The 9,959-nt window shown below is 34.6% G+C and overlaps 1 protein-coding gene across 1 annotated transcript; it reads left to right on the forward strand.

The window, feature by feature from the left end:
• The first annotated feature begins 8,168 nt into the window (after nt 1-8,168).
• On the forward strand, nt 8,169-9,702 carry LOC111311151 (short-chain dehydrogenase reductase 2a-like). The gene is made up of 2 exons (XM_022910522.2): nt 8,169-8,432; nt 8,758-9,702. The coding sequence occupies exons 1-2, from the start codon at nt 8,347-8,349 to the stop codon at nt 9,581-9,583; spliced, it is 912 nt and encodes a 303-aa protein (XP_022766257.1). The 5' UTR covers nt 8,169-8,346; the 3' UTR covers nt 9,584-9,702.
• The last annotated feature ends 257 nt before the right edge of the window (nt 9,703-9,959 follow it).

Raw genomic sequence — 9,959 nt, forward strand, 5'->3', positions numbered from 1 at the left:
ATAGATGCCTACGAGCTAATCTCCCCTGAAATATAAACAAGTTGAAATACTGGGGTAGGTGTAAGGTAATCTCGTAGAGTTTTTTTTTTTTTTTAATTTTTGTAACTCTTAACTTGATTTTATAGAGATGTCTTCCAATCTCTTAAATGATTTTAAGTTCTTTCTCTATTCTGGCCAAAGCCCAAGAAGTGCTAAAATAAAAAGATCTAGCTTGGTGCCTTATCTCGAATGGGGAATAAAGTGGTGAATCCAACAATGAATAAGCAGTTGAACTCTTCAGCTCAACTTTCTGTCACCACCAGAAAATATAAGACAATGGCACACCGAGAGCTTTCCATGATAGCTTTTCCTCCTGTAAAAAAATTGAGAATTAAGGCATCTTCCTCTACCTTAGAGAATTTTGAGTCTATGGTTTTGAGGCTGAGCTCAAAAAAAGTCTACACCAGTCTAGAGTACACTCTTAATGAGAATCCATTAGAGAGCTCTGATGTGGCAAGGGGGTTCTACAAGGTCACGGTCATTCCCAGCAGTAAGTATAATTTTACTTCAGCTCAATTTTTTCATTATTATTTACTTTATTATTTTTTTAAGTATGAGTTTGGCTTTTACAATTTACTAAAAACTTTCATCTCAACCTACTGACAACACTAGCCAAGTTTTATATCATGCATGTATAGCAATGGCTCATATGTTCAAGGTTAAGAAAGACTTGATTACTTAGGATGAAAAACATAAAAACAAGCACAAAAGCTCTGAGCAGTCTGAGGTTTAACCTTAGCACCACTTACAAAAAAAAAAAAGAGACCGAGCAAAGAAAGAAGATAAACAAGCTAACAACTAAGCTGAAAAGCATGCATATAGAAAAGATTTTAGTAGAATCCATGAAAAAGCAAGCCAAATTGAAGTTTAGCAAAGCTTAGGCTGAAATTGTTAAATTGAGGTCCTAATTGAATGTAGAAATGAAAGAAAAAAAAAATCAAGCAAAAAAAGGTCTGGTCGTTCAAGAGTTCAAAGCCTCTAGAGAATTCACTCAACTTCAGGTGAAGTTCTTAAGGAAAAACATCCTCGTGCCTTCAAGTTTGCAAAAGAAGAAGTGCTGTTTAAATATGTTAACCTCAACCTTTCTGACATTAGCATAAACAAAATAAAGTCGAGGTCTTCTTTGCACCATTTCGATGAGATAGAGGAAAAGGACAATGATGCAATTATGGTCGCCAAGCTCAAGGTTGCCTTTGCACCTGAGGCCAAGAAGGGGTTTGCTACTATTATTGCTGTTGATGCTAACCAAAGTGATGTTGTTTATGCTTGAGAGGTTTTTTTTTCTTTTTTTTGTTGTTTTTTTTATAAATTTTAGTTTAAAGGTGATGTCAAAGTTTTTATTATGACCTCGAATCAAATCATGCTACTAAACTTTTATCAACTGATGATTTTTTGTACTAATCTACTAAACATTAATGAAAAATATAACTTTTATTTCAAGTTTCAATTTGGTTTTGTTTCCTTTTTACCTCTTTAATATTTGAGTAAAAGAGTTCAAGTTTAAGCTCGGACAATGATTCACTGAATGATCTCATGGCTCAAGTTTAGTGAACTTAGCTCGAATGATTCAAAATGACTCAACTAAATGTTAACTTGATTCAAAATAATTCAAAGTCCCAACTCGGTTCAAATGAGCCTAAAATTAAAATAAATATTCAAGAATATTTTAAATTAACTTGAAAAGTCTTAGGTCAGATTGCGTTAGGTCGATCGAAGCCTAAACTTAGGAGTTAGAACAAACATAATCATATTTGACTTTAAGTCTCGGCTCAAACTTAGCTGAGGTTGTATTAGGTCAGACAAAACATAATTTTTAAGACTCGCAATGAATATGATCATTATAATTTCATTAAATGATTTTTGGGTTGTGAGCTAGGCTAAGTCTAAGTTATTGATAGTACACTTTAAATTGTTAGTATTTCATGTCCTTGAGATGAGACTATGATTCATGTTTTGTAATTTATAAGTCGCATCATGGACGACCTTCTTAACCACATAAGGCCTTTTTCAAGTCAGGGCTAACTTGCCACCTCAGCCATTAACTTTTGAGGCTTCAATCTTTCTAAGTATTAGGTTACCCTTTTTAATGTTCTTATGTCAAACTCTTTTGTTATAGTAATAGTTAGATACTCTTTCATCGATCTATAGCCTTTTTAGTTGACATCTCATAATCAAAGTTTTAATTTCATTTTTTAAGTTGACACAATCTTTGATGTTATGGTTTGTCTCTACGAAAAGTGTATCTTTTGGTTGGATCTCTCCTTATGCTTTGCTTTAGTGGTTAGGCCATCTGAGCTTTGAATTCTTTTTGACTTGTCTCAAAATCCTCTCTCATGAGATATTCAATGTGGTGTAATTTTTTTTCCCACTAGCACTTTTAGCCTTATATTATCTTCCTTTTGAGGGGAGAATTGTAGAAATCCTTACATTTTATGACTAAAAAAGAAGGATGAACTTCTCTCACCTCGACCATCAATGAAAGGGGATGAGCCTTTCTTACCTCGGTTATTTTTCTTTATAGCCTCCACATTTATATATATTTTTGTCACAAGTAAGATGTCAGCCAGCATCTTAGGTGATTCTAAGACAAGGTCAGCTTAAGGTGGTACTTTTTATCACTAAGTCTATTTGTTAGGGCAGTTATAATAGCTATCTACTCTAAGTTTTTCACCTGTAGAGCCTTTACGTTAAAATGTATAACATAATCTTTCAAAGATTCATTTCTACCTTGATTAGTTAAAATCAGGCTCAAAGTCATTTTTTTCTTTAATTGTTTACTAAATAAGACAGGAAGAAGTGGCTGATCTTTTTAAATGTTTTAATTGACCTTGGCTTTAAGCTGCTATACTAAGATCGAGTTGCACTTTTGAGGGAAGTAGCTAAGCCTTTACACTTCAAAGCTTTATTTGCAACCCGTATCATCATATTAGTTTTATAAAGCTTCAAATGATCTAAAAAGGATTAGATGTACCGTCATAAGTTTTTAAGGTTGGTATTTGGAACCTCTTTAAAAGTATAGCTCTATCAATTTCTTCAATAAAGGGCGAGGTCTTCGAAAACTTGAGGTTGTCCTCGAAAGCTATTGCCTTCCCTTTCAGCTCCTTCTTTATGGCTTGTATCTGAGCTTTTAGGTCTTTGTTCAGTTGAGGTTCCAAGTTGGTTTGTTTCAATTTGTAAGTTATGGCATGTGTCGAGTTATGGCTAGAGTAATAGTGAACTACCCGAACATCATGCTCATTTTCCCTAGAGGTAGAGAAAACTTCTACGTCTTCGTAACTTGGTTGTCTTTCTACAGCTTATCGATCGAAGGTGACTAGATCAAGCACTTTCGAAGCCTAGGGTGCGGTTATGGCTTGTAGCATTTGTTTGAAGGCTTGTATTTGCTTAGTTAGAACCTAGAATTGCTCCATGGTCAGACCAGCTTGTGGTTGGAGCAGGTCAGTTCGTGTGCTGGCTATTTTACATTTTTGTTCCAGCTAGGATGATCATCTTTCTTTTCTTCAAAACTCTTTTGTGGGTGACATGATTTTAGGCTTAGCTGATGAGTAGAAAAGGCCCTTACCTAACATGCCAAATTTTTGTATTGACCTCCGACCTAAGGTTATTCTTGAAATTACAAGAGAAAGAAAATAGTGGTTAGAGGCAAAGGCAGTGAGTGTTTCCTATGTACTCTGACGCGTAAGTTAGAGATCTAAATGAAGGAGGTTGAAAGGAAAGAAAAGTAATGAATTGGAATAAGATGGAACTTGGCATGGCAATAACTTGAAGTCCATATTTATAGGTAAAATATAGGGGACCAATTGGGGATAACAGTAATGTGACCAAGTTGATGTAGCACTAAACATGTTAGGTTAGGTCGGCTCAAATGTCTGAAATGCTCTTGACTATATGTTAATAACCTCTAATAAAGGAAAAAACCACAATATCCTTTTGACTACTAAATGCCCCCAACAAAGAGATGGCAATTAAGAGTATATGTAGTTGGTTATCAAGTGTCAACATGACATTGACATGTTCATTAAGGATGCATATTTTTATCATAACTAATAATTAAGTTCACTTGCATATTAGGATGCATATTTTTATTATACCTAATAATTAAGTTCACTTGCATATTATTTTTTTTTACTTACTTTTTTTTATGAAAAAAAAGTTCGTTCATATAAATCAGAATGTACAAAATTGTAGTGTTAGCTCCATTAGCTATATAATAATAATAATAATAACAACAACAACAACAACAACAACAACAACAACAACAATAATAATAATAATAATAATAATAATAATAATAGTGTTAGCTCCATTAGCTACTTGTCTAATTATTTCTTCCTCATAGATCTGTTTTGGCATAATAAATATAAAATCTTCTACTAAAATTAGCTATATAATAATATAAAATGGTCTTGCTATTTGAGTTAAATCTAAGAGAGCATCTAAATCTATTATTGGCTTTGATTCCCATTCTGGAATATCTATATTCCCACAACTTGCAATTACAAAACATGTATATATATGTACTAGTACTACTTGCCCCAACGAGAATATAATTAAGACTATCTGTCTTATGTAACTCAATGTCAGCTAAGATCATTGTTTTTGTCAAGGTATTGTCTTTGTCCAACTTATGAGTTGTAAACTTCCAAACATTTTTATGCATTATTGGAATTTGGAAGTGAAGGCCACATCCACATTGATCAAATTTATAATTAGCTTCTATTCCCATCTATCTGATCAGGGATTCAAATTACGGTCGTAGACACGTTTTCGATCGAGTTACGTTTATCGCGATTGCGGATATAACAGATATCATCGCGGTCATTACAGTTATCGTGGTTGTGAATTTTTTTAAAATTTGCACAACTTGTTATAAAACATAGTAATTATAATTATAATCATAAATTTTTTTTTCATGAATTTTAAAGTAATTAATGACACTTGATCTTATTTTATTTATATAAAAAAATTATTTACAATTTTTTAATATTATACTAAAATATTCACATTTAGAAAATTAACAACATACAAATATTAAAACAATAAAATCATTAATAAAATCCCAATAAAAATAGAAATAAAAAATCAAATTAATAGATTAATCATTTAATATTTTATTTTTTTTCATCTAAAGTATGATATAATATACCTTTCAAATTTATATCAAACTCTTTCATCTCAAATTTTTCAGTTAAAATTAATTCTCAAAATTTTTTAATTTTATCCAATTATTTCTCTCCAAAATGTTGCCCCTAAATTTATAAAAAAATATATTTTTATTTGCTCAAGCATTGACCGATGCCTACCAAACTCTTCACTTCACTCAAATATTTCTTTCAAAAATCCCCTGCATTCTCCAAATCTTTCCACTCAAACTTCTTTCATTTTTTTCTCAATCTTTGCATTTCGCAAATCATCCACCAATCATGGCAACCAACCAACCTCCAAGCTTCCACCTTCATCCAACTTTCCACCCAATGACTCATCTGATTCCTTTTTGGATCCAACTAGCACAGTCCGAAATCCACGCCCACAGAGTGCTTATAAATGAAATTTTAAAATTTTAAAGTTTCAAGCAAAATCTTTCTAAAGTCTAAGTTTTTCTAAGCCCTATACAACACAAATTTGCAGGCAAATATGAAAGAAAAGGTAAATTTAAGTGTTTTATTATTACTTGATTTCAACAGAATTTTCTTGATTTTTTATTGAGCTTGTTTTTTTACTAAGTCATTATAAATCTAGGATTTGTTTCTTGTGTTTGAGGCTTTACTTTGTTAAAATTTGAAATTTTAATGCTTGATGATGAAAAAAAAATTCTTCACAAAAAAAAAATGAAAATACAGCCAGTTGCGTCCTGCTATTGCTGACCGCAATGAACCACTAAAAATGTGAATTTTCTTTACACCCAATATTGGTTGAATAGCGGTGGCGGTGGGTGCCGATTCCGCTAAATAGCAGCCGTTATACCACTATTGCGACGCTATTTGAATCCTAGATCTGATCTCGTCTGATGAAACAAACCCTGCAGAGGTAACTATATACATTTGATTACACCATATATATGCATGTCTCAGCTCCGTTCTAACCATGCACCACTGTCAATCGAGTTTACAGTAATTAACCTTCAAAACCACCACAACTAGTTAATCTCCAAGGCCAAGAGATCCCAGCCACATCTATTCCTATCTTCTTAAACCGCTAGTCTCCATATGCTCACCTCCTTCATTTCCATATATGTACATGGGATTACAGGCCTGCCCCTGCCCACTTCACATGCCCAAACTGCCTTAATAGCTTAAATTGAAAATTCTCAGTGAAGTTAAACTAAGATAAAATTGCATTTTTCTTTATCTTTGCTGCATGCTTTGTGAAAGCTTTATCTGTATATATATGGTCCCTAACATATTTCAAGATTCCGTTCTAAGTGTTTTTAAATCAGTTTGTCTTATTTTCTATTAGGATAAGCTTGAACTGTTGGATGCAGGGTATGCCTTAGGTAATATCAAATTTGGTTAGGCTAGTGGTCCCTTTAATGTCTCTAAGCGATGGCTTCCACTACGTCTGATTAAATATCATAAAAATAAGTTCTAATAACAAGCTCAAATGAAAATTAATGTTGGTAAGCGGTGTAGAGAACTAATAATATTGCAGGTCCTTTGGTAACTGCAACACAAGGCAGGGAAATGGATTAATCTGTTCTGGTTTGATGTGTTTGTGCCTTTAATCCTATTAAACTATTCATAAAACGTTATGATTCTTTTTCATGATCATTTAATAATCAGTTTAGTATTGACAAGTGTTTTAAATATAAAATGAATAATCAAAATAATGATAGGCCCCAACATTTGAGGTCTTTATTGTTATTTCTTTGACCAACTCGATATCCAGGTCCTTGTTTATTCACCAATATCTTTCTCATTGGATGTGCATGGTATGAGAACACATATATTCCTTCTCAGGCTAGCCAGTCTGGCTTACCCTCTCCAGAATATGGGCAGAGATATTGTTTATATACCCAATGACCTGTCTGAGTTAAGTGCAGAAAAAAAGTTCAGCGGCGAATTGATCAGTCTAAGGCAGCGAAGATTTGACAAATTGAGCCTGAAACAGGCCAGATTTGGTCATAAACTTGAGGCTTCTTTTTTTTTTTTTTTGTGGCATCTATTTATGACAACCACTTAAAAAATCATCAAAAACAAGTCCAAGATGGATGTCTCAGTATGACTGTTATACTATTATTATTTTCTTTTTTTAATCCAAAGAAGAAGCAGATGCTGCTACAACAATGAAAAAATCACTCTATGAAAACATTGAGGCGCACAATCCCCAAGCATTATGGTAGGTCCCTATTTACTAAGCCCCCACTCCCAGCAATGCTCTTAAGGCCAGAGAGGAGGTTTTAATATCTGCAACAATAGAAGAGGAAAGTTTGTGAACATAGTTGATCATTTAGTGTCCTGTTGATGCAAACTTTTTATAAATGGATAGAAGTAACAATAATTGCAGGGGTAATTTGTGAATTCTGCTTTCCAGTTTAATAAACAACCGCAGCTTATTTGTTTCAGATATATTGCTTCCTTCAACTTATTAATTTCTTCAGCCATGTCTTTGCCCAGGCTGAGACTTGCTCCTTTTTAATTACTTGTACAACTACTATTTTACACATTTGGTTTCCTCGTTATTATATTGTGGTTTTAGTTTATTAATAACCATTTGGACCTTGATGATCATATAGACTGATATGTAGATGTTTGACCAGAGCTAGCCATGGTCCCAAACAAGGGAAGGTTGTAAAACTTTCTTATTTTTTCCTTTTGCCTTTGGGTGAAAACTGTGACTGGAAAACAAACATTAAGGGTGTAAATTAGAAGTAATATTGGTAACAGAAGATTCTTAATAATTTTTTATTAGCAAACAAAGAAAAAGAATTTTAATAACTGAAGTTGGGGGAGTATGTGTTTTTGAGAAGGTTTTGTGGGAGTAATGAGCGTATGATCCCCGTAAGCAGGACAGATGGGAGGCATGCGTAGACCACTATAGGATATCCGTTTATCTATTACCATTACATGGAAGAAATTTTGTCCTCGACAGACAAATGAGGTTTAGGAAGTTGCCTAGAAAAGTCTCCTCATAGAGAACAGCTCATCCCCGAAACTCCATTACTAACCTTCATTCCTCTGGCTATAAATCTCTTCATTTCTCCTGCTAACAAGAAACAGCAATTTTATTCTATTCTCTCTCTCTCTCTCTCTCTCCCTCACACACACAATTTTCTCTCTACATTTTCCTTTCGCTTCCAGAATATAAACCATGCCTGCTCAAGTGATGCCCGAGAAAAGCCTTCAAGGCCTCCATCTCTTGGGAAGAGAAAACAATTCTTCTCCTCATCCAAAAAGGTATAGCTTTTTGCCTTCTTCACATTTCCACATTTCCCCGCTGCACTACTCCTCTTTATTTGTTATTAAACACTAGGCACTTAATCTGCAGAAAAGCCTGCAACTTGGAAATTAAAACGCATATAACATGCTTGGCTATCTGGACAAAATCATAATGCTTATCTTGTAATACATTACTGTCTATATCTTGGACACCTCTGAGGACCCTTGATTTTCTTGCATACTTATACATCCTTCAATTTTGCAATGGAAATTTTCGGAAAGGAGAGCATCCACATTAGATTACACAAGAAATCAATTAAATCTTTCTGTTGCAATCATACAGGTTGGACGGAAAAATTGCAATTGTGACAGGAGGCGCTAGAGGGATTGGAGAGGCAACAGTGAGGCTTTTTGCCAGACATGGTGCCAAAGTAGTCATTGCAGATGTTGAGGACATACTTGGAGCTGCGCTTGCTAATTATTTGTCTCCTTCAGTCACGTTTGTTCATTGCGATGTTAGCCTGGAAGAAGACATTGAAAACTTAGTAAATTCAACAATTTCCCGCTACGGGCAGCTTGATATACTTTTTAACAATGCTGGGGTGCTAGGAAATCAGAAAAAACACAAGAGCATTGTTGATTTTGACATCGATGAGTTCGATAATGTAATGCGAGTGAACGTGAGAGGAATGGCACTGGGAATCAAGCATGCGGCACGTGCAATGATTCCGAGGGGTGGTGGGTGCATCATTTCCACTGCTAGTGTGGCTGGAGTCATGGGAGGCCTCGGTCCACATGCTTACACAGCTTCGAAGCACGCCATTGTTGGGTTGACAAAGAACGCAGCTTGTGAATTAGGCCGGTATGGGATTAGAGTGAATTGTATATCTCCATTTGGAGTGGCTACATCCATGCTTGTTAATGCATGGAGAAGCGATGATGAAGAAGAGGAACGCGACATCAACTTTGGGATTCCTTGCCAGCAAGAAATGGAGAAGATGGAGGAGTTTGTGCGAGGGCTTGCCAACTTGAAAGGTCCAACTCTGAGGGCTAAAGACGTTGCTGAGGCTGCTCTGTATCTTGCGAGCGAAGAATCTCAATATGTCAGTGGCCATAATCTTGTTGTGGATGGCGGAATTACAACCTCAAGAAATTGTGTTGGCTTGTAACAACATTTTCTCGCATTTTCTTTTTAACTTTTCATTCCTTACAGATTCTCTCAAGTGTAAATTTTCAGTTTATCAAATGAAGTCCGAATTTGGGTTAAAAGTTTTTCTTTGTCTATATTGCCATACATATATTACATAAAACATTAACTTTTATTTTTATGATAATTCGAGGCCTTAGGAAGTAGACATGATTGCCAGATTTTCCACTTTCCATGTTTCAGTTGGAGATAGTAGGATGCAGTCGCAGTCACAATGGAAACCCCACCGAGGGGGAAAAGATTACCGACAAAAGAAGCATATCTTTGAATTAGCACACCAATGATCACCTACGGAAGGAAGATTTTAGATTCCAAGTTCGAAAGCTTACAAAACAATA

This window comes from Durio zibethinus, chromosome 1, assembly GCF_047325235.1.
Source record: "Durio zibethinus cultivar Kanyao isolate XHJ-2024 chromosome 1, ASM4732523v1, whole genome shotgun sequence".
NCBI classification, from domain to species: Eukaryota; Viridiplantae; Streptophyta; class Magnoliopsida; order Malvales; family Malvaceae; genus Durio; species Durio zibethinus.